At 37.2% G+C, this 26,160-nt stretch overlaps 3 protein-coding genes across 3 annotated transcripts in view; 2 read left to right on the forward strand and 1 right to left on the reverse strand.

Annotated features, from left to right (window-relative positions):
• Positions 1-352: 352 nt before the first annotated feature.
• Positions 353-4,500, forward strand: LOC108367643 (alpha-amylase A-like). The gene is made up of 4 exons (XM_017622317.1): positions 353-393; positions 2,693-2,936; positions 3,051-3,521; positions 3,610-4,500. Exons 2-4 carry the CDS (start codon positions 2,745-2,747, stop codon positions 4,447-4,449), a joined length of 1,503 nt encoding a protein of 500 aa, XP_017477806.1. The 5' UTR covers positions 353-393; positions 2,693-2,744; the 3' UTR covers positions 4,450-4,500.
• A 5,881-nt stretch (positions 4,501-10,381) lies between these two features.
• On the forward strand, positions 10,382-22,004 carry LOC108367645 (EF-hand domain-containing family member C2-like). The gene is made up of 5 exons (XM_017622319.1): positions 10,382-11,235; positions 11,291-11,561; positions 20,427-20,660; positions 20,727-21,242; positions 21,308-22,004. The coding sequence occupies exons 1-5, from the start codon at positions 10,529-10,531 to the stop codon at positions 21,968-21,970; spliced, it is 2,391 nt and encodes a 796-aa protein (XP_017477808.1). The 5' UTR covers positions 10,382-10,528; the 3' UTR covers positions 21,971-22,004.
• Positions 22,005-22,365: 361 nt separating this feature from the next.
• The window catches only part of Hacl (2-hydroxyacyl-CoA lyase), a 25,479-nt gene continuing 21,684 nt past the window's right edge, over positions 22,366-26,160 (reverse strand). Inside the window, exons 2-5 of the mRNA XM_017622318.1 lie at positions 24,308-24,503; positions 23,611-24,242; positions 22,945-23,552; positions 22,366-22,881 (exon numbers count right to left, since the gene is read on the reverse strand). Of these exons, the coding sequence (XP_017477807.1) occupies positions 22,662-22,881; positions 22,945-23,552; positions 23,611-24,242; positions 24,308-24,503 (1,656 nt within the window). The 3' untranslated portion in view covers positions 22,366-22,661. The remainder of the gene's footprint in view (positions 22,882-22,944; positions 23,553-23,610; positions 24,243-24,307; positions 24,504-26,160) is intronic.

Genomic DNA, 26,160 nt, shown 5'->3' on the forward strand with positions numbered 1-26,160 from the left:
ATATGTTAGGGGAAGGGAAAAATTTAAGATATGTACCGAAATGTTAAATGTGGATCGACAATACATAGTGTAGCAGGCTTTTTTTCATTCGAAGCTGTACATGAATTGACATTTTTGTTTACATTCTACTCACCAAAATGACATTTTAGAGTGCAAAAATCAAGCACAATATACGAACAAATTGTTGTTTGCTGTAATGCTGCCACCTGTTTAATGTGCCTTAGTACGTACTGATAGAAAGCCGAGCACAGTGGTACAGCCCCATAAATTTCTTGAAAAAAATTAGAAGGGGTCGGCCTATAACCTCAATTTTCTGTATGCAAAATGCGTGAAAAACCAGTAATACGCGTTCCACACCTTGAGAAGCGCTGCACTACACCTCAAAATAAAAAGGTACACATTTCTTTGGTTTTGGTTTGTTTTGAAGGAAATATTTTTGATTTATTGTACTCAACAACAGGTAATAGCTGATGTGGTGATCTCCGAAATATCACCGATGTAGTATATAATACGCGAATGGATTTTTGTCCAGGAGTAAAGATCTGTATCGTTCGCCCGATTGTCAAAAATGAGATATTAAATTAAAGCGCTTGGTCTGTAGATGTGCAAACTAGTTTTGGTTTTTCGAAAAGAGTTGCCACCAATTGAACAATAAAACTCAAATTATTTGATAATCAATGCCATCATGTCCGCACCGTTCGCCCGTTCTACTGAAATGAGATGTCAAATTAAAAGGCTTGGACTGTAGATATGCAATAAGGTTTTACTTTTTTTGAAAAGAGTTGCCACCTGTTAAAAATCATATTAGGTATTAGGAGAAATATGTATCACCCTATACGTGCCAAACGAAAGGGGTTTCAGAAAGTAGTAGTTTCAAAATATTTTGCCCCCTGCTTGAAATGTGGAATTTAGTTTACTTAAACTGCCTTTACATGAGGTGATTTTCCAGGCGTTTCAACATTGCTCTGGAAAAATCGCTCGTGTAAATAGTGATTCAAAAATCGCAGACAGCAAGTCAACTTTTGCAGGCGATTATCGCCTGTCAAAAAATTATTATTTATTAGAAACTCCACTTTTGGAGGTATTTTCAAATCGTCCCAGCTGTATGGGGTGTGATGCCGTCTATGGACATACATACATATATACGAGTATTAAACTAATCAAGAAAGAAATTTTCTAAGACACACGGTACTGACCTTGGCGTTCATTAGTGGAAAATTTCTCCCACATTTTAAATATTTTCTGACAGAACTCATCGGGCCAGAGGCGCTCCATTAGTTCTATTGGAGCGCTCTATATTCAGCAGTAAGCGCTCCCTCCCTAATTTCATACTTCATTGTATTTTAACATTGTGTGTCATTAGAAAGAAGTGCTCCCTTGCTGCTCCCAAAGAAGCCCTTGGTGAGCGCTTCAACTAAAGCATTTAAAAAGCGATACATGCAAATTTTAATTTTTATATTACATATACATATTTTTGTTTTAATAAAAAAAGGCATTTTTGTAAACCATTTGATGTTTTTATTAAGTGTACTTATAAACATGTTTTTTTTTTCTTTTCTATGTGGTATTTATACGAAAATACATGCATACATACATACATACATGTTTGCACATAAATTAACTTTTTTCAAAAGAAAATATTTTATGTTACTACTCAAAATGATATTTATTTCTGAGCATTGTTAAAAATTTAAAGATTTATTTTTTACTTTGCTTTTGTACTGCGCCGTACTTGCTCCTTTGGGGAGCTGCTAACTTTCCGTCCCATTGGGAAGCGATACCTAAGAAATTGGTTAATCAAATAAACAAAATGCTAAGCATTTAACTAAATACGGCTTGTTTTATTTTTTTTTATTATTGCTTACAAATTCTTAGTGTAATAAATTTAACAATGCATTTTTCAATATCAATACTAAAGGGTGTTTGACTGCTCAGGTGCAATTTCCTACTATTCTATTGTAAATGCACAAATGTACAATCCCCATTCATTCATACATACATACATACATACATACATATATATGTATACAAATATGTTTTCCTAAATGATGTCTAGTGATGGCTATTTTTATCTAGAAAAACTGATTACCAAGTAAGAATTTACATACCTGTGTGTGCTGGTTTGTTATAACTCCTCAAGTTTAGATCCTGGCTTTACAGCCCAGTCGTAAAAAACAAATGCTTTCGGAATGCGCCTTTTCAATAAGATCTTGTCCTTGGAAACTGTACATATAAGGAGATCTTCCAATAGCGTCGCCATTCAAAGGCAGAGTATAAGGTGTATTTCCAAGACAACGGAAAACAAATTAAAAAAAGCGCAGTAGACGTCGAAGTGCAACGTTAAGTTTTAACTCTGTCATTATTATTTTATGTAAATTTTCGCCTTCAAGGGAGCTGGATCCGAAGGCCTTGAGTAAAGAATCGGGCAAGGCAGGCCCTCTGCGCATGTTCAATTGGTTCAAGTGGTATGACACCTAAATCATTGCGACTTAAGTAAATGGAAGCTTTTGTATTTTTTTAGGGCCTCTGTAAGGCATAGCCATATTGGTAATAATTGCCATCTCAGAACTTCATAATGACCAGCAACTCATATACAACTTTACCAATACATTTTACGAACCGTGCACTGTCGCGAAATTTCTATAAAAGCAGTTAGTTCTGTTCGATGCATTAACAGTTTCACATCTTACAGACACTGGAATATTTCAAATACGATTAATTAGAGACAAACAACATAGTAGAAAATGTTCCTGATCAAAGCCAGTTGTTATGCGGGCTTGCTCCTGACACTTTTGAGCTTAAATGCTAATGCCCAGTTTGATCCTCACTATGTACCGGGAAGGACTACAATGGTACATCTCTTTGAATGGAAGTGGGGCGACATTGCTACTGAATGTGAAAATTTCCTAGGCCCCAAAGGCTATGGTGGCGTTCAGGTAATATTTAATTTTATATAAAGCTCTATTTTTTAATTTTTATGTACCGTTTGAGGATTCACCCCTTTTGGTATTAACTGAATGCAACTTAATAACATATGACTTACTCAACAGGTTTCACCAGTTAATGAAAATGTAGTTATCGGAAACCGTCCTTGGTGGGAGCGCTATCAACCTATCTCCTATCTTTTGGCCACGCGTTCGGGTAATGAGGAACAATTTGCTAGCATGGTTAAGCGCTGTAACAACGCTGGTGTGCGAATATATGTTGATGTCGTCTTCAACCATATGTCCGGCGATAACGCCAACGCTCGAGGAACTGGTGGCTCCGCCGCTGATCCTAGCAGCAAGAGCTTCCCGGCTGTTCCCTATTCCAACAATGACTTCCACAAGTCTTGTGGCATCAACAACTATAACGATGCGACTCAAGTACGTAATTGCGAACTTTCTGGCTTGAAGGATTTGGATCAGAGCAAATTATGGGTTCAAGATCGCGTTGTTGACTTCCTTAACAAACTCATAAGTTTGGGTGTTGCTGGTTTCCGTGTGGATGCAGCCAAACATATGTGGCCAACTGATTTAAAGGTAAATAGTTTACAAGCAGCAAAATATTTATATTTTTTAATAAATATCTGATTCGCTTATTTATTGAATTTTTTCGACAATCTTTTAGATAATCTATGGCCGTGTTAACAATTTAAGTATCTCTCACGGCTTCGCGCCAGATACGCGCCCTTTTATTTTCCAAGAAGTCATAGACTTGGGTGGAGAGGCCGTTTCCAAGAAGGAGTACACGTCTATGGGTGTGGTTACAGAATTTTCTCACTCCAACTCGATTGGTAAAGTCTTCCGTGGCAAGGATCAACTACGTTGGCTTATCAATTGGGGTCCCCAGTGGGGTTTCCTCAATTCCGACCGTGCATTAGTTTTCGTGGATAACCATGACAATCAACGTGGTCACGGCGCTGGCGGTGCTGATATCCTCAACTACAAAACAGCGAAGCAATACAAAATGGCCGTTGCCTTCATGTTGGCTCATCCATTTGGTATCACACGTGTCATGTCTTCATTCGCCTTCGACAACACCGATCACGGACCACCGACCACTGATGGAAACACCATTGCCAGCCCAATTTTTAATGCGGATAATTCTTGCGGTGGCGGTTGGGTTTGTGAGCACCGTTGGCGTCAAATTTCCAACATGGTTGGCTTCAGGAACGTCGTCGCGGGCACATATGTGCAAGACTGGTGGGATAATGGCAGCAACCAGATCGCTTTCTGTCGCGGCAACAAAGGTTTCGTGGCTTTCAATGGCGACTCATTCAATTTGAACACCTCTGTTCAGACCTGCTTACCAGCTGGTACATATTGCGATATTATATCTGGGGACAAATCTGGCTCGCTCTGCTCAGGAAAGAGTGTTGAGGTCGGTTTTGATGGTCGTGCCATTATATCTATCGACAGTAATGAAGAAGATGGTGTTTTTGCCATACATATTGATTCCAAATTGTAAATTCCTAACAAATGGAAGAAATATGAATATACTTACATATATCTGCATATACATATTTGTATTTAAATTAATTATAGAAAAACATCGTAGACGACCAAGAACCCAATGATTTCTAAATTTTTAATTGATCTATGTACATCGTGCGAATAGCATGCCAATAAATGGTAATTCCCTTAAATCACAGCGCAGGGCAGTGCGCGCGAGTGACGAAAGCAGCCACAGTAGCATGCTGAAATGACNCCAATTTTTAATTGATCTATGTACATCGTGCGAATAGCATGCCAATAAATGGTAATTCCCTTAAACCACAGCGCACGGCAGTGCGCGCCTGTGACGAAAGCAGCTTGTAGTAGCATGCTGAAATGACTCGCTTATATATACACGAGATTTGGAAGTTTTCATCCAGACGTCCAATCGGCATGTTTGAGATATCGTTGGAAAGGTCTTGCAGAGTGTGTCCAGAAAATGTATNGTTTTTTTGCTTTTTCCGGTTTAAGGGGGCATGTGAGTACACCCAACATATTTAGTGTTATTCTATAGGCCAATACCTTTCAAANTGAAACAAAAAAACGTCTTTTTGCTTTTGCCGGTTTAAGGGGGCATGTGGGTACACCCAACATATTTAGTGTTATTCTATAGGCCAATACCTTTCAAACGGTACCTTACATATTCAGTTCCGGCCACTAGTTGGAAAGATATAGAGGTAAATGTGTTTTGGTTCGTGTCTCCACTATGTATCTATGTGGCGTCTGTACGTACCTTCATTTCATTTTTTTCAAACTTTCAGGAATTAAATTATAAGACAAGTAATTTTTAGCAAAAAAAATCCGACTTCAACTCCCATATAAAAAAAAATATATATATATATATATCTCATGATCCACTGATCGCATCTCAACCAGATTAGTATGGGACCACCTCTGAGACACTACCTTTCCGATGCAAATTATACGATGAGAATTATCGAAATCGGTTGACGTGGTCCAAAGTTATGCGGTAACATACATAAAAAAAAAAACAAAATAAAAATATTCCGACGAACTGATAACCTCCTCCTTTTTTGGAAGTCGGTTAAAAAAATAAGAACGTTTTGTTCCAGGATGTTTTGATTCGTACGCATTTGTGGGCGTGGCTGCTGCCTGAAATTCGAAAAAATTCAATTTTTTAAACTACTACTGAGGCCGCACTACTCAGTCTATGTCATTGATGTGGATATCAGTAGAAGGGTTTTAAAACAAGCTATCTAACGCTGTCTTTTGTGTTTATGAAATATAAATATGTCATAACGTTATCGCCTGAAAACTAAAAATAGGACTGCTGAAGATATAGATTTCGAGAATTTTCTCAAAAACTGGTCAGTCGATTTTATTCTAAGTTTCCACAAATCTAGCCCAAAACCTTAGCTTTCATCTGGTATATAGCTTATATCTGGGAAAACTCTTGTTATGGAGATATTCCGATTCAAATTGAAAAAAATGTCGCTTCTAAAAGGTTCAAATGGTTAAAAATTAACATATCCGTCTAATTTGGGTATTTTAAGATATAAAAATAACATACTCAGTGCCCCGAAAAAAGTTCCCATTCCCCGATTGCCACTCAAATCGAAATTCTCTGCAAATCGGGAAATTTCCCGCGAGTTGACAAGTTGAAGGATGCAGCTGTGCTAATCACTTCGTACATTCTTGGAAACCATAATTTGTGTGTATTTTAGAGTTTTTTTTTCAGTCATATTCCGAAATTGTAACATTTTCCCCGTTTTAATTGTAGTTATGTACACAGTATTTAACTATGCTACATGGGTTTATCACCCGCACATAACCTACCTGGGAAGACGCNATACACAAATCATTGGGCCTCCGCACACTGGACTGCTCAGTCCGCCTAAAACCGGTTTTGTGTGGATAAGAGGGGGAAGAGAGTTCGAGCTTACCTCGCTCATTTCAGTCCGCGAAAATCGCGGATTGACGGTGGACTGACACGCACACATAGACAACATGCTTTCTATTTCGTTTTGTTTGTATGCAGCGTTGCCACAGACACATTTTTTCTCCTACCAAAATTTCCTAACGTAACCAACCAAAACCTACCAAACATTTTTTTTTAGTTTTAATATATTTTTTCATTGTAAAATTTATTAAAAACATAGCTAACATAACATTTAGTAAAACTAAAACACACCTAGTACAATAAAAACAAATTAGCTGCGTATAACGATTCATTTTACTGCACAAACATATATATCGTCATTAGATACGAATAAAGACGCGAGTCGAAAGTTGACAGCGAAAAAAGATGCGTAAAAAAATTTCGGCGAAGAAGAACTCTTATCCTAGGCGAGGGCAAAGAAAGATGCGTTAACCTCTTTGACGGGGAAGAAAGACGAAGAAGACTTATTTTCGCGAGTATACGAATTCCCCAAAGAGTTTTTCCGGAATGATGTTGAATCCATGTTTACGCGCCTTTTTTCGCAATTTTTTTTCACGCATCCTTTTTCGCCGTCAAAACACCCGAGCGCCTTTATTCGTGTCAAGTAACTATATTATTATTATTACTTCGGCGATACCCGCGTTGCGACCTAAGAAGATATATTGTGCTAAATCCTAATTGTAATCGCTCCAATATTAGGCTATTTAAAAAGCTCAGCACTTTGGATGATCCCATGTTTCAAATTTTAGATGGAGAAGACAATCCTCCCACAAGGTGCATCAATCTACTATTCATGCTTCGTGGACAGGTACATAGAATATACTCTGGGGTTTCCTTCACCGGCCCACAAAACGTACAGTCAGTCTCTACAGAAAGACCCTTTAATTCAATAAGGACGTTAACTTGCAGTGTGCTGTCAGGTAGCCAGTAAGAGTTTTAAGTTCAAGGTATCTTTCGTAGTTCCTCCTGAAAAGTTATGAATCCCTTTGATTGTCTTACTCGCTTCGACTTCTGCCAGTGTGCAGCAATTCCCAGCTAGCTCCTAAGTAAGTCTGCAGTGTATCCTTTAGATGTACCGCAAAAAGGCTCGGAACTATGCAAACGCATTTGGGCTCCAATCTTTGCAAGACAGTCAGCCCTTTCGTTGCCTTCAAACCCTTCATGTCCCTGAACCCTCCACAGCGGTACGCTATTGTGGACTCCCACATGGTTCAAGAGTTCAAAATCCTTGATGCCGTTTTAAAAGACTCTAAGGCTTCTAACGCTGCCTGAATATCTGACATAATATTTATTCTGGCCTCATTTTCTTCCTACGATAAAATTCGCGAACACAGACTTCGATTGCGAAGATCTCCGCCCAGAATATGGTTGGGTACACGCCCATTGGCAGACTTTCCTGGAATCTTGGTCCAAGTACCCCATGAAGTATATATGGATTTTCGTATTGTATATTGGCAATAATAAGGGTATACGTTTGTACTGAGGAATCATAGTTTATGTGCTTTTTAGCTGTATAAAAACTGCAAAAGGACTCAAAATTAAAATAAAACTACTATGAGATGTATTTATGTAAGCGTCCAATTTAAAAACGATTTATGTTTTCATCCGTTAAATGAGCTTCATATGCATATACAAATAAACATATTGCACAAAGGCTTATACTTCTATTTCACACCAAAGCTACACTTTTTCCAAGAAAATTTGCAAAGAAGCAACACGATGCCCTGCTAAGGGAGAGGTGCGAGAGAGACATCTCGTCCCGTTTCTGCCTTAACCTCGTATCTGCAATAGAGGTATTTTAGAGAGTGTAAGAAAAAATTCTTAATTTCTTCCCTAGGATACAATAAACGCATTTTTTACTTAATATTTCTGGTTCCACTAACAGTAGTGAGAACCAGCGTTGCCAGGTTGACCTTTTTTACGTTATTTGGACGTTTTTTGTATCCTGTTGACGTTTGGACGTTTTTTGTGTAAAAATTACGTTTTTTTGCAAATTTGTTACTAAATCTTGTAAGTAGAACTGATTTTGAATTATTTTCTTAATAAATCTTTACAAGCTTTGTTTTTTGCAGCAGGTGCCTCAAAAGATATTTATTCTTTGGGCACATATGACTTAAATATGATGCAAACCAAGCGTACNTTTTAACGTCATTTGGACGTTGTTTGTATCCTGTTGACGTTTTTTGTGTAAAAAAAATTACGTTTTTGAACTTCCCAGTAACTTTTCTTAATGCACAATATATTCAATGAATAGCGTACTATTTTCTTGTACAGTAAGTACTTACGCTCACACTGTCGGCAAATTTGTTACTAAATCTTGTAAGTAGAACTGATTTTGATTTATTTTCTTAATAAATCTTTACAAGCTTTGTTTTTTGCAGCAGGTGCCTCAAAAGATATTTATTCTTTGGGCACATATGACTTAAATATGATGCAAACCAAGCGTACGAGCATTTTTTTTTTTTGATTCTTGGACTGAGGATCCCGTGTTCAAACACCGTGTCAACACCTGAGGTTGCAAGGCATATTACAATGTTTGCAATTGCATATTAAAAGCCAAATGAGGAAGAGCTGATCTATTGCAACATGCTCGCTCGCAAAAGCACTATGTTCCTTCTTAGCAGAACGTAATTTAGCATTTTCGACAACCGACCACCTACCCAAAGGTCTACAAGAAAAAAAAATAATAATATTAAAAATCAAAGCGATTCTTTAGCAACTTAAAACTTGCACATTATTACCGTGGAATTTAATGGGCTATCAAAGTGCATACTCAAAAAAATTCTAAAAAATCTGAATAAAAACTTGAAAATCTAGCTGAAGGTTTGCAGATTTTTTATAATTTTTGCAAAAAGTTTGAAATGTGGATTTATATTGTGTTAGTTATATAATGAGCTAGGCTTTTAGGAAAAAATAATAAACAATTAATATACAAAAGAAAAACAGCCAAAATGGATCAAAATGTTGATGACTTAATCAGCTGGTCACAAGTGTATGTATAAAAGGATTTTTATATTAACGATCTCAAACTAGTTTACAATAGTGGTATTCACCAAATTGTTGTCAACAGTCGTTGCTTGAGCTCATCTGCTGTTTTGCCAGAGTGCCAGGCCACTTGCTCACTTTTGTGAATACCACTAATGAATTTTAAATGTGCTCTGTCGAAATGACATTTTAATATACCTTACGTATATAATAAAAGTTTAATAAGAACAATTCTGTGTGCATACATGGAAAAGACGTTTTTGGGTAGGAAATGACGTTTTTTCAGACGTCTTCTCATACCGAAAACCTGGCAACACTGGTGAGAACCCTCATTAAGTCTTTGTTCTATTTTCAAATAGTGTGACGCTTAAACAGCTGTTATAAGTGGTAATATTAGTTTTCCCAAAAATTATAGATACATGGTTAAGGCATAAACGGGACGATCTGTCAGTTTATCGAACCTTGTATTATTGAATCATGCACAGCCTTTATTTCTAACTTTTCTTCACAAACATGAACTCGAACCGACATGCTCATAGCAACCAGCAATGGGCCATCTCACATGTGTCGTCCCATTGCTATGGCGCCAGCCCGATTGTTTAGTCCATATTTATTATAGTATTTTTTTTTTATGTACATATTGCCGCCCAAAACCCCAGTACACACGAAAAAGTAGGCAACCAAAAGGCAAAAAAAAGCATCTGACATAGGTAGCATTAAAAGCATAAAAATAATAATTTAAATTTTTNACATGAACTCGAACCGACATGCTCATAGCAACCAGCAATGGGCCATCTCATATGTGTCGTCCCATTGCTATGGCGCCAGCCCGATTGTTTAGTCCATATTTATTATAGTATTTTTTTTGTATGTACATATTGCCGCCCCAAAATCCCAGTACACACGAAAAAGTAGGCAACCAAAAGGCAAAAAAAACATCTGACATAGGTAGCATTAAAAGCATAAAAATAATAATTTAAATTTTTCAGAAAATATTTACTAAAATGACATTCATATTTTTGCTTGCAGATTTTACAAATCTATACGAAATTTTGTATAGCAAGAAATTTAAAACGACCGCATATATTTTTATATTGATTTTTTTACAAAGACATACTTTATATCAATTTCGCGATTTTTGAAACTCAAACAACTCAACCAACAAAAAATGTTGCGCATACCAGGAATGCCATTTCTACCAGGCACTACTTTCCGGGATGTAAGTGCTAGTAGCTCATTAATATCAATGTTTGTGCAATACTATGAGTACATAGGAGTTTACTTGTATGTTTGTACTCGCTACTATGTTTGTATTTTATCCTGCCAGATGTCTCGTACGAATTTCCCGAAACCCCAGAGCTTGATGAATTTTCAAGGCATCAGCATGCTGAACGATCGCAAGCCGCCAGCCATGGTGGATTCCGGGGGAATGTGCATTGATATTAATTGTCCACCCACGGCCACACCTTCACTTTATCCCCCAAAGACTGGCCCTAAACTACCGCCATGGATTGCCTACGACAAAAAAGTACTCGGTTTCGACGCTTTCTTCAAGGAAACTCTACATGAGGTGTACAATGCTCCATATCAAGTACGTAAAGTGAAAATTATGTACTACCTCGAAGATGGTACCATGCAAATCATTGAACCGAAAGTCGATAACTCTGGCATTCCGCAAGGTTGCCTGGTTCACCGTCAACGTATACCGAAACCGCCGCCATGTCAAAATGAATTTGTCTCAATATTGGATTTGAATGTTGACACAAGCATACAAATATTTGATCGCACTTATTATATAACAAATTGTGATATTTTCACTCGCCACTTCTTGAATCGTTCGGGTATAGCCGTGCCCGATCCTGTCGATATGCCAGTGTAAGTCTTATGCTTCGAGATTCTTAAAAAGTTGCAAAGCTTATTTCAATTTCAGTGATCCCACGACTGAAATGCGAAAAAGATCGGGGAAGAAGGCGCATAATCAACCACCAAAAAAACATTCACTCGCACAGTTCTTGGCTTTTGATCGACAAGTACTTAAATTCCTTGGTTACTGGGATGATCGTTCGGAGTTTGGTGACGTACGAAAATTAGAAGTATGTTATTATTTAGCTGACGATACGATAGACATCAAGGAAATTTTTCCACGAAACTCAGGCCGGGAAGGTCCATCACTTTTCCTCAAAAGGGGCAAACTACCGAGGGTAAGTTTTAATTGGGAAAAAAATTATATAAAAGAACATCCTATTAGAAATCTTTATCTAAACAATACTCTGAAAAGGGTTTGGCATCCCTTAGCATTTGGACAAGGGTTGGTTTTTAGGAACTTTTTAAATACATACAATTTTGTCGACTTTTCTTGTTGTTGTTGTAACGCAGATGATTTCTTAACCCTGCACAGATCAGTGAGTCTATCAAAATATCTGGACGGTGTCGGACCAGGCGATGAGAAGTGTATTAAGTTCAAGCAAAGAACGTAGATACGTTCTTTGGTTCAAGTGGGCATATGAAGCTGTGGTTACATAATAATTTATCTGCAGGTATTTTCCCAAATTAGACATATGCATGATACAAAAAAGAAGGTAGTTTCACTCAATGATTTTGGTTGCCATGTTGGCCATTTGATTGCTGGCATTATGACATTTTCATCGAAATCAAGTTACCAGCTACAATAAATAAATAATTTTTTTACTGCCTTTTTNCGTTCTTTGGTTCAAGTGGGCATATGAAGCTGTGGTTACATAATAATTTATCTGCAGGTATTTTCCCAAATTAGACGTATGCATGATACAAAAAAGAAGGTAGTTTCACTCAATGATTTGGTCGCCATGTTGGCCATTTGACTATTGCTGGCATTATGACATTTTCATCAAAATCAAGTTACCAGCTACAATAAATAAATAATTTTTTTACTGCCTTTTTAAAAATTACATATGTGCATATGTGTATGTACACACAAACAAACTAATGAGGATTTAGTGACATCGTCGCACTTGCTGTGAATCCTAAACGACATATTGCTGACAATGATACTGGTGGCAATGTCATGCAGGTGTACTTACTCCCTTACTCAAAGACTTATAACAGACAATATCTTGCAGCGGTCACTTATAAAAAGTTGATTGCAAGATACTGTCGCTTGAATGTCATCAATGATCACTGCCTGACAAAGTCATGCAGATGACATCAACGACGAAATTACCATTTATATGAAAAAGTCAGGAACGACTTCTATATAAATGCCGAAAGTCATTTAAGACGTAACTTTTCCGTACAAGACACTTAAGTGACTAACGCATAACATTCGCTACGGGGCATTTTTTTAACAATAAAAAGAAAAAAATTAGTTGCGCGTTTAAAGCCTGCCAAAATTCTATGCATTTGTTTGATTCGGGGTTGAAGTTTTTTAAATTCCCAACGCTCCCTTTTGTTAGAAATATGTAAGTGGTTAGAAGATTGTGACGTCAAGGAAGAAAATCTTCCCCAAACTATAATTTATTGTTTGAACGTATTTTGCCCTAACGGATATACATATGTAACTACTAGTTTGCCCTGTTGTTGTTGTTGTTGTAGCGGCTACAACAACCCCGCCCAGATCGGTTGATATCTCAGTCGTTGTTGNGTGGTTGAACGTATTTTTCCCTAACGGATATATGTAACTACTAGATTGCCCTGTTGTTGTTGTTGTTGTTGTTGTAGCGGCTACAACGACCCCGCCCAGATCGGTTGATATCTCAGTCGTTGTTGTCAAGTTCCACTAACGGCAGCCCTAGGAAGCGTGCAGCCTCTATCGGGTCGGCCCCGCTTCGCTGAGTGTATGAGATTTTTACTTGCTACATTGAGTAAAATTTATTTCAAGAAAACTCAATTCAAAAACAGGAGGTTAAAAATTTGTTTAACCATCTTCGAAATATTTTCAAACTTAAACTTTCTTAAACTTCTCACTTGTCATACTTTTTCAATTAACTTATCCCCTGAACTCAATTTAAGATTTTAGACAGATGAAAACCCCTTACATGTAGTTTTGAAATGAAGCCCTTTCAAACCCATTTCGACTGATACTCATATTGATATAAATCATTTAGATTATTGAATAGTTTGAATTTAACCTTTTAAATAGTTGNTCATATTGATATAAGTCATTTAGATTATTGAATAGTTTGAATTTAACCTTTTAAATAGTTGGCAACCTTTTACAACCCCTTTCGTCTGACACTCAAATTGTGATACATATTCAAAACCATATCGATTCATACCAATCTATACTAATATATATTTTTAAAGCGGTTTTTTTTGCGTTCGCAAAGCCCGATAACGGCCGAACCGATTTTTTTTTTGGGTCCCGTTATTTTTTTTAAGAAAAAATCAACAGATTATTTGATAACTGTCAATTCTCAAAGTTTTAATTTGACATATAATTCGTCATCAGCATGTCAAAAAACTTAATCAGTGGCATTTTTGAAAATAAGACAACCTATTTTTAGCAAGGTTTTAATTTGACATAAAATTCGTGATCAGCATGTCTTAATTCTACAGAATTTGCCAGATTTGACAGCTGTTAACTGTCAAACTATAAATTTTATGGCATTTCGGAATTACCATTAAAACAATACTAGAACCTGCAGTTTTATTATAATCGTAACAGCCCTTCTAATTATTAGCGTAAAACATGCCTTCTCCGACCACTATACGCCGGTCTTTTGGGGTTTTTTTCAATTGCCATTTATAAAACCTGGCGTTGATTTTTTTAAATATATATTTTTTTTGCGAACAATCAAAATACATATGTAATTTCTTTTTATTTAAAGAATCATTTAACATATTTAGTGCTGTTATCTCACGTATGTTTTAAAATTTATCTGCCCGTTAAACAAAAATGTACATGTACCTACATACATATCTTCTATACATATACGGGCCAATTCCTAATACTCCCGGGGAGTTTGTTTCTTCCGAGAGAGAAATCCCCTAATAATTAACTCCCAGGAGTAGCATTTTCCCCGAAAACTTGGGAGGATTAAATTCGAACGTCGAAAAAGTTTTTGACACTTTTTTGAGAGCTCAACTCCGCCCTTTAGTATAAAAAATACTCAAGAAATTTTTATTCATGATAGGAGGAAAGGGAAAAGAGAGAAAACTCCCGGGGAGTTTCTGTTCAGAATCGGCCTGATAATAAAACTATAACAAGCTGATGTCTGTACATTATACTTAAGATATTAAAGGAAGATTATTAGACCAACAAGTCAAATCAACAATTTTTAGAATTTTTGTCTGTCTGCATGTTTGTACGCGCATCATTCGAAAAACAATGCATGGAATTGAATGCAGTTTTCATCGATGTATTTCTAGAGGTCATACTTATGCAGCATTTTTGCTGCATTTAAAACGCAACATTTAGCGCTTTCGAACATATGTTTTCGAAGAGCGTTCATGCTATCGCATTTAGCAAATGTACATTTACGCGAGTTCAAAATCGTATGCTTTTAACAAACAGCCGTGTTCCAGTCGCTTATTCAAATCCGTATCTATTACGATCAATTCTCACAAAAAAGATAATGTGCAAAAAACCTTACTGAAAAGGGAAAAAAATTTAAACCAAAAAATCAATACAAAATCTTGAATTGTTTTAACAATAACCGAAAATTTGTTTGTGTATATATTCATTTGTCGGTGTTGTCAATTAAAATTTCCTCACTTAATTAGGAAACAAAATGAACAGAGTTGATCACAAATTGATCCAGATTTCTATCAGCATCACATCGGCCCCTATTATGAGTTGCATTCGATCTTCGACTGTGGTCGAAAGTGCTGATCGAACGAATTTTCATTTGGTATTATGGCGCTCATTTGATGAAGAATAGCGCTATTGTGAATTTCGCTCGTTTAGGTTGTTCACAATAGTATATTTTTCACCGCTGAGAAGCTTTGTTTACAGATCGAGCAAACTAAATAATGTGCTTATACATATGTACATATGTAAATTTGTGCAAATTAAAATGAAATAAAAAAGAAAGCGAGTTTATAAAAGCATGGTAAAAATAAATTTTAATTAGCACAACGGAGGTCTGGTTGAACGTTTCGTCAGAGGATGAGGGCTTAGAAAACTGTCCAGGAGCAGAAAACGTGAGAGTTTAAGTGCAGTCTTTCGAATATATTTTGATATACAATATATTTAAGAAATTTTGTGATCCAAATCTATTTAAAATATATTAAAACTATACACAGCTCCATGATTTTGTTTTCAGAGATCGTGCCAACAGCGTATTTCATATGTAAAATCAGACTTTCGAGCTTGTGTTTACTATTCACGACGTTAGAACTGCTTGAAATTAATACATATTGGGTAAAATTAGTGTCTAGCCGCCAAAAAGTAAGAAAACAAATGCAAAATCATACATCTTTAAAATTTTCTAGCACTTCGCTACACCAACGAAAGCAAAATTCTGTTCGACAGAAAATTCGATACTCAACGAAAATTTCGACAGGCTTGCATAGCTCATAATACGAATTTCACTTTCGATCTTCGATAGCCAGCGAAGATCGAATGCAACTCATAATAGGGGCCATCGATGTTGAATTTGAGTAACTTTTGTTTATCCAAATAATGTAAAATAATAAATGAAATCTCGACAAGATCACGTAAGAACAAGAGAGTGAAAAAAGTCGATTTTTTTAGCGGGTTCTACGCCATCTTGTTTCACTGGAAAACGAGCGAAAAGTAAACAAAGCAAAGAAAACAACGAAAACCAAAATTAGCCAAAATTATTGTCAGCCACTTTAAACGCACAATTTAGGTAAAATGATGCAACAAAATGATTTAAAATGTGTTATGTTGAATTAACTCTTCTTTACTTGAATAAAAGTGTAAAATAGTGGTGCTTGTGATGTAAACAAACGCTCAGCTGACGAACCCGCTTTCGCAAACTTTTCTCTCAAAACCAGTTACAAATACAACGTCGCGAAAAAGCAATGTTGCCACTTTTTCTCATTAAACCATGTTCGAATCGTGGAAATTTTGGAAGATCACAGGGTTGCTTTTAGCATTTAGATTCTTAATGCAAAAATGGAGTTGCATTTAGTTGCATTTAGATGACGAATTTTGTATGGATAAATGTACAGTAGAGTAGCATTTAGATCTAAATGCGCTAAATGTGCTTTTAAGCGTAAGCAAAAACGGCCCATTATTACAGCCGAAAATATTTCTGTTGAAGGTTGCCACCGGTTTGGAAAATTTAATTTAATTTAATTGATAAGATAAATTTAATATTGCAATGTGGGTATCAAGACTAAGAGGTTTACAAAAGTTTACTGCCGGAAATATGTTTGATTAGGGTTGCCACACGTTTGAAAAATTTTATTCAATTAAATTGATAAAATAAATGAAATATTCCTTTCAAACTTTTTTTGATGCAGGAATGCATCTAGATCAGTGATTCCCAAAGTGGTCCAGGTGGACCCCCAGGGGTCCACGGGAGACTCGACGGGGGTCTACGTTGGCGTGAAAAAAAATATGGGGGTCCACGAGTTGTAACTGGGGGTCCACGAAAATGTATCGATAGTAAAGAATCAAAATGGTTGCTTCATATCCTCTTTATTTAACTTTAATTTTTTTGAGTGGTGTGTAGTGCTCTTGACACCTGTCTTCATACGTAGGGAAGCCTTAAAGGCCACCCTCAGACTAGAATGAAACGGATATTCTATAACCAGGGAACGGATTTTTAGGACCTAAAAACCTATAAAAAAGGCAGAATAAAGTAACGAAATAGGCTGGAAAAGGCAAAATAAAATAGCGAAAAAGGCAGGAAAAGGCACTAGGTACTGTAAAAAAGGCAAAAAAAGGCAAAATAAAATAGCGAAAAAGGCAGGAAAAGGCAAAAAAAAGGTATTGCAAAAAAAGCAAAATAAGGCACTAAAAAAGACAGAAAATACGAAGAACAATCAAAAAATATATTTTTTTAGAAATGTTTATATTACAAGTAAAAAGAGAAAAACTTTGAACTAGTTTCATTATATGAAAAATTTGTACTTTGAATCTTTGAATCGATCATAAAACTTTAATCTGTATAGTTGTACTAACATTGAACCACAAGATGCATTTTGAAGTTTTCTGGCATTTTCATTCGATTTTCGCGAAGAAGAGCATTGAATGTACTAAATGTGCGCTCGAAGTAAGTTGATACAAGTGGAGCCCAATGTAAATATGGAACGTTTGAAACGTTCATATTATCAGGAATAAGGGCGTTTTCCTCGCCCTTTACAATTTTATCAACACCCCTTATTGTCTTCAAGCCTACGTTAGCTGAGAAAACGGCTTTGAATTTTTTCAACACCAATTTGGCAAGAGGTCCCTGCGCTTCTATAAGCCGCATGGGCATGTGTATATTTTTTTATTTTTTAATCTTAAAAAAAAAAAAATGTAAATGCTATAATCACTTTTTTAAAGGTAGAAAGGGCAAAAAAAGGCAAATATCTTAAAAAAGGCAAATATGTTAAAAATGGCAAAAAAAGGCAACATCAAATATTTATATATGGAAAGAGGGAAAGCTAAATCGTGGACATTCTTAATCGAATATACTCTATCTCTTTAGCAGAAAAAAAGGCAATTTCCATAAAATCCGTTCCCTGCTTATAACACTGAGTGGGGCGCGGCGAAAAATGCTGGCGGCAGAGATTTGAGCACTTTTGTATTTTCAATGCTATAGGATAGTACACCCATTACGCACCCATTACCTTTGTTGAAGAGGTTCTATAATGTTAAGTTCCCTGGAGCTGAATGCCGGTTTAATTCCAGCACTGTGCCCGGAGTCACACATTGTCCAGTCGTCGCTGATGGCTCCACAACTGACTCTGGGTCGGGATGTGGGGTCTTTTTCGAAGCTAATGGGGGTAAGCTTCACTCGTATCTTGGGGAATGCAATACGTGGTGTAAAATAGGTAGAAGGGAAGGAGTTTACATATATGAAATGGCAGCCAGGCTGCACTTAAGGCATTGGCCAGCCCTCTATCTAAGTACTTCCTACCTAAATAGTTCGGCAATGCAAGTCTCAACTTATGTTATTATTTTATGTTGGTAAACATAACGAGCTTGCTTTACTCAGGGTACCAGGTCACTCGGGAGTTGGTAATGAGACATCTAACCATTTGACCAGAACTGGCTCAAACCAGGCATTCTCATCACTTTAAAACTCGGAGTGATAAAAATAAAAATGATGTCATCAACACAAATGAACTATTTTACCAATACGCCACATGCAAATTCATGAGTGAGACAAACATGTGAGGGGTGAGGTTTTGCTAAAGAGAATGTAAATAACGCTAGCGCTCGGAGTTCCCTTTAAAAATATGACTCCTCAGAGCTTTACGAGTTCTGTTTTTTAAAACTTGCAAGTCTGTAATAGTCCAAGAGCTGGCAACGTTTTTCTTACACTATTTATAACCAGGCTAGAACTTTCATGATGAGTCCGCTATGACGGCCCATTAAACTAGCTGAAAGTCTGGCGGCCCTCCAGGGGTGGCTTTGGCGCCACCAGGATTTTTAAGGATGCAAAAAAAACACATCAATTACACTATTTTAACCAGTCTGGTATTTTGGGATATCAGTGTTGGTACTTCTCCGAAACCGAAAAAAAAATGGCCAGACTGGTAGGGCGGTGCAAAGTGGGTGCCAGACGCGGCTAAAGTGGCGATTAAAAGTGGACTATTTACACTATAATAACCAGGCTAAATTTTATAAATTACCATAGGTTGAATCCTCAGGAGGCTATATGTTTGAAGCCAGACGAAATTTTGGGTGCAAATGCCCTGCCAGATCCAAAAATCCGTTACTATGCAGACGTTCAAATCAACTTGTTNAACCGTTGTCAGCTCTTGGACTGTAATAAAGAGAACATGGTAAAATATATTTTTTTTATTTTTGCCACTTCGAATTTAGATTCGGAACTCACCCGCGATGCAAATTTACATCGTTAGATCTAGTCTTTAAATTTTTGATGAGCTTTGGGAATATGTTAGACATGTAGCAGCTGGGGGTCCACCGAAACCAGTAAGGTTTTGAAAGGGGTCTACGGGGGAAAANCAGTAAGGTCTACGGGTCTACGGGAGAAAAAAGTTTGAGAGCCTCTAATCTAGATACTCTAAGAACATTTCCGCATCAAAAAGAAAATTTTGAAAAAAATTTCGCTTACATCTTTTTGGAGGTTAGCGCTCGATATGTATATTACTAAGATAAACCCAAAATTATGTATGTATCGGTTATTAGTCTCAAAAAATACTTTATATTAAAAAGCACATAAGCAAAATTGTTTTTGGTGCTCATAAGCAGCATTGAACTTATCTCGACAGTGTATGTACAAAAGCAACATACAAATTTGTAGGCACCAAACTGTTAAAATTCAGTACTATCACAGAATTTATCGTAGTCCGAGTTTTCGTGAAATCTTCGAAAATGCTAAAACAGTATCCGAATAGTCACGAACGTAGCGTATACTTTGAATACACACATTCGTAGCAATCCGAATTCACTGATCGCATTTTCGTAGATTTCACGAATAATCGGACTACGATGGATTCTGTGATAGCCCCCATTAAAAATCCTGTTGATCATATTCTGTCGAAGCGGGCGGTACACATAAAGTTGCCTTCTCTATTTTTGTAGGAATTTAATGGACTTCCCCTACCTGGCCAAGAAACCCCTCAAACGCTGTTGAATGTCCTGGGCACGAGCATGCGAAATGTGCGCTTCACCATCGATCCACTCNGTATGTACAAAAGCAACATACAAATTTGTAGGCACCAAACTGTTAAAATTCAGTACTATCACAGAATCCATCGTAGTCCGAGTTTTCGTGAAATCTTCGAAAATGCTAAAACAGTATCCGAATAGTCACGAACGTAGCGTATACTTTGAATACACACATTCGTAGCAATCCGAATTCACTGATCGCATTTTCGTAGATTTCACGAATAATCGGACTACGATGGATTCTGTGATAGCCCCCATTAAAAATCCTGTTGATCATATTCTGTCGAAGCGGGCGGTACACATAAAGTTGCCTTCTCTATTTTTGTAGGAATTTAATGGACTTCCCCTACCTGGCCAAGAAACCCCTCAAACGCTGTTGAATGTCCTGGGCACGAGCATGCGAAATGTGCGCTTCACCATCGATCCACTCAACATGGGCGAGAAGGAGGTGCTCTACTATACTGATCGCGATTTGCAAATTGGTACAGTTCTGAATGTATATGGACGTGCCGTAGTTCTTACAGATTGCGATGATTACACCCAGGGGTATTACAGAAAACGGGTGCGTATATTTCTTTTACAATAACCGCCTCAAGTAATAACATTTGAACATTCCCTTACATCCAAGTACGGAATAGAAAACTTTACTCCTGCACCTACACCATCACGCGGTGACGATTGTGCGCCAACTAAACAGAAGGAACGTATACTGCCTCCCTACAATGGTTGGGGTTCGTATGAAGATTCTGAGGGCAACTGCATCTCGGTCGAGCCCAAGCCGCCCCAGACGGACTTTAAGAAATTCATTAAACTTGATCGTTATGTACTTCGTTTTGGCGCAAAACTGCTATCCACTATCCGTGAGAATTGTGAACGTATTTTTATTATTTCATATTACTTATCCGATGACACAATACAAATCTTTGAGATTGCCGAACGCAACTCTGGATTTCTTGGTGGCGAGTTCATGAAGCGCACTCGGATACCGTTGCCGGGGCAGGAAAAGTTCACGTCGAGGCGCCCGCAATACTATCAGCCATATAATTTGTATATTGGCGCAACAATAAGCCTGAAGGACCACATATTCCACATTGTTTCGGCTGACGAATACACACTCATCTACATGGAACATCATCCATATGAGGTGCGTAAAACGAATATTTTCGTGTTTGCAGCTGCTCTTTCCATTTGCAAACATTTTCATTCTAGTTCCCAATGGCTGATATCAAATCAGTAATGGCGAAAATTAGCGAAGCTGCAAAGGCTGATTACAAAGGCTTCCTATGTCAATGCCTACCCGAGGGCGTTGAGTCTAATAAAGATGTTCAATTTATTGGTTTTGATTCACTTAAACGTGCTCTTATAAATCTTTTGGGCGACAAGATCACTAACCACGAAATCATTACGGTCTGTCGCTATTTCTCCGCGGAGAAAGCACCGCCGCAGTCATGCAATCGGGAAACGGTACGTGCGGCTGTTCATTTGGAGTTGAAGCGCTCTCTATGGAATGCAATGGATGAACTGAAAGAACATTTGCATCACATCAATCCACTCAACAAGCCATTCCTCTCCGAGGCTAAACTACGTTCCACAATGAAAGGTTGCCGTTTACCTTTCGTTCCAGAACTAATCGACGATCTGCTTAGCGTTTTGAACCATAATGACTGCGGTGAGGTTGAGGTGTGCGACTTCCTTAACTTCATAGATATGGAATGTGGCAAGGTACCCGACATAGCGCCAATGAATATAAACTTTGAGCTATGCCCCAAGATACCTTTCCTGCATAAGGGCCGCTTGGTGAATATCACCTGCTTCCTTCAGCATCTGGGCTTAGATGAAGATGCAAAGCCAAAGGAAGATGAGGTTGTTTAATGTGAGGTCTAATTGGACCACTGAAAAGATATACCACCATTTATATAAGACTTAAATCTTTTGTCAACGCATTTTTACTTTTCACTATCACACATTACCAAAAGAAATCCTTGTAACAATAAAATTAACTTTTGTAAAGGAAAATATGTACATACTAAGCTCTGTTTTAGAAACGTATCACTCCATATTGTGTTCACATATCAATAATGCGCCAATAAAAATTTTACTAAATAAAAACGTGTAGTTGTTAATACATATTTCAAGCACCTATATAAAGGATACATAAAAACAAGATACATCATATCTCACCAAAGTAGAAATCAAGAATACGGTCACAGTATAAAAAAAAAACATATGTATCCTTTAGAGATTATGGATTTAGCAAATAATCATTGACTTACATTTACATATGTTGTTTATTACATATTAGGAATGTTCAGAAAATAAAAATTTTAGCACTGTTATTTTCGCATTTACAACCGATGTAGAAAATAAAATTACTTTTAATACATATAAAATAACCAGATTTGCTGGGATCTGTTAAAAATGCACATTTATACAGTGAAGAAGATTATAGTAATCTCCAGTAAAATGACCTTACATAGAAGTGTGACTGTAAGCAAATCGCTAGCATCTCAGCTAAGGGGACCGTTGTCAAGCAATTTGGGTTCACAAAATATCTTTCAGCTATCTACAATTTAGATTCGGTTAACCAGTTGAATGTCTGTGGTTTACGATCAGATGAAGGATTTATCGCCACATTAATGATAGTTGGCTTATCAGTAAGTTGCTGTGCTTCTCTGAGAGAATCCTGTAGTTCTGGTATCTCCTTGCAGAAATAGCCTTTCAACCCAAACATCTGCATCATTTCTTCGTAGTGCACTTGAACGCCCAACGCTGACGGTGGTGTTCTGCAATTGTAAACAAAATCTTATGTAATTAAAATATCAAAAAAAAACTCCATCTTGGCTTACACTTTAGACAAATCACCAGAATTTTGAATGGCGTCAAAGGTTTCTTGATCGAAACCACCATAAATACCATTGTTATTGACAATGACTATCGTAATGGGTAGCTTATAGCGCACCATTGTTTCTAACTCCATTCCAGAAAATCCAAAAGCGCTGTCCCCTTCAACACATATCACACGTTTTCCGGGGAAACGATCGCGGCAGTAAAGCGCTGCCGCAATGGCGAAACCTGGACCAACACCCATAGTGCCGAAAGTACCAGCATCTAAGCGGTGGCGTGGCAAAATATTAAAAAGCATTGAACGACCAATATCCATGGTGTTGGCACCCTCACTAACAATTATCGCATCTCGTGGAATCAATTCACGCAAATGGTGAAACACTGTATAATAGTTAAGTGGTGCGGACGTATTCAACGCCATACGGCGCACTTGTTCGCGGTTGCTCTTGCACTTGCTGGCAAGTTCCTCCCACCAAGGATTGTCACTTGGAAATTCAAAGTTTACTGCATTCATTTGCTCAAAAATTTGCTCTGCAAATGGCTTAATGTCCGATTGTATAGCAATTGCAGATTGAACGGAGTTATGCAGCTCTTCAGGGCAAATGTCGACCTTTAAAATAAAAATTTATGTAAATCGAAAAATTTATATTTTACAAGGGCAATATCACTTGAATGAATTTGACATCAGCACTGTAACGTGGAGGCTTCCCAAAATGTAAAATCCAGTTAAGACGAGCACCCAGTAGTAAAACAACATCAGCCTTCTGTAAAGCCAAGGATCGCGCAGACGAAACACATTGTGGCGCAGTATCAGACACAACACCTTTGCCCATTGGTGTCGGTAGAAAAGGCAAATTTGTATTTTCAACGAAATGGCGCAATATATTTTCTGCTTGTGCGTAGGCAGCTCCTTTTCCAATTATAACAAGTGGTCGTTTTGCAGAGCGCAACAAATTGGCAGCACGTATAACATCGTCATGAGCCGGATAAACAAGAGGCGGAACGGGAAGGGATAATGCTTTGTAGATTTTATCCTGACGTACTCGTGATTGCAATATGTTGCCGGGTAAGTCAAGGTAAGAAACGCCAGGCCGTCCATATGTTGCGTAGCGTACAGCTTTTTCTACATGAAGTGGTATAAGCGAAGCCGTAGGCGGGCGCGCGGCATACTTGCAGTACGGACGAGAAATTTCAACTTGGGGATATTCTTGAAAGCCCCCGATACCTTCATGATCCTGACTTGTCGATCCAGCGATCACCAGCAGGGGCCAACAATTAACTTGTGCATTTGCCATGCCACCTAAAATCAAATAAACATTTTGTATTTGCAATTTTGTCAACAGTATCAATTGCATTCTGGCATACCGGTAACGTGGAGCAATCCTGGCCCAGAAACTACAAGGCACACAGCAGGTTTACCAGTTAAATATCCTATTGCTTGAGCGGCATAGCAGGCAGATTGCTCGTTTCGCATGCCAATGTATTTGAGTCCCGCTGCTTGAAAAGCCATTGACAATTCAATAACAGGTATCCCTATGATACCGAAAACATATTCAACACCCTGAAAATTTGTATTTTAAAGACAATTATTTCAGGTAAATGATAGCGGATAAAGTTAAATTAAAAAGAAATGCAGCTAACCCCGAGTTCAGTACAATTGTTGGATAGCACGTTTATTTTCATGAATTACCCGAGAGAGCGCAAAAAATTTTACTAGCAGTAATTTGCTAGTTAAAAAAAAATGAGGTTATATTTCAAATTCAAATATAGACAAAGTATGTAACCCTCCATTACAGGCTAACCTAATATTCACGCATGCCACAAATTCGACGACATGCGTACCAAAACGCAAGCCGCGAATATTAGGTTANAAACGTTAAATTAAAAAGAAAAGCAGCTAACTCCGAGTTCAGTAGAATTGTTGGATAGCACGTTTATTTTCATGAATTACCCGAGAGAGCGCAAAAAATTTTACTAGCAGTAATTTGCTGGTTCAAAAAAATAAGGTTATATTTCAAATTCAAATATAGACTAAGTATTTAACCCTCCATTACAGGCTAACCTAATATTCACGCGTGCAACATATTAGGTTAGCTTGTTAGGCGTGTGGATTCTACTCACGCGGTTAGTCGCGGGATTACAATGGTAGTACAACATATTTCGCTGCTGTAATGTTTTATTTAAAAAAAAAATNTTGTTAGGCGTGTGGATTCTACTCACGCGGTTAGTCGCGGGATTACAATGGTAGTACAACAAATTTCGCTGCTGTAATGTTTTATTTAAAAAAAAAATGTTTATTTGTTTCCAATAAATGTTTATTTATATTATTATTTTTATATTTGTGCTATGTTCAAAACGTATCTTTTTTGCGTCAGATATTTCAATTTCCGTGTATAACAACATATGGCCCAAATCGCCGAAAACGAAACCAAGGGGAACAATTTTTTTTATCAGGTTTTTCAGATTNATACGCCTAATTGATAGAAAAATTAAAGCAGGCGATGCGTGTTGTTTTGAGCCGTTTAATACCAGGTTCTTAAAAATGATCATTTCAAATTTATAAAAAAAATTTGGTTATCTTCACCTTCTTCATCCATGGAACTTTCCTCTTCACTAGAAAGCTCATCCAACCGTTTCATCCAAACACCAGGATCTGTGCTATGTTCAAAACGTATCTTTTTTGCGTCAGATATTTCAATTTCCGTGTATAACAACATATGGCCCAAATCGCCGAAAACGAAACCAAGGGGAACAATTTTTTTTATCAGGTTTTTCAGATTTTTTATTATATCTGGGTCATACATATTCTAACGTATCGGATAACAAAAATAATAACACGAATTTCCTTTTCTCAAACATGAAAATTCTCTTAATCCTGAGACACCATTAAATTAACAAAAAATAAAAAAGCACAACATGAAACTAAAGGGTAGTTTACATGATACAAAAAAGAAGGTAGTTTCATTGTCACTTTTCGGGCGCCATATTAACTACCTGACAATTAAGCAGATTGTGACATTTCGTGCTACCATACCTAATCCTCAATAATCATTTATTTAATGTAAAAAAAAAAATATTTAGAAAATTAAAAGGAAATTTGTCTTCGGTCTGAGCAATGACGAAAATTGAAATTCATACATCGCCATATTTGAAAAAGCAACCAACTGACTTTTTCTTTGAAATAAAAGACCGGTAAATATGTTGTCCACCGCAAAAAT

This window comes from Rhagoletis zephyria, unplaced genomic scaffold (assembly GCF_001687245.7).
Source record: "Rhagoletis zephyria isolate East Lansing unplaced genomic scaffold, Rhagoletis_zephyria_1.1 Rzeph_scaffold_02753, whole genome shotgun sequence".
In the NCBI taxonomy this organism is placed as follows: Eukaryota; Metazoa; Arthropoda; class Insecta; order Diptera; family Tephritidae; genus Rhagoletis; species Rhagoletis zephyria.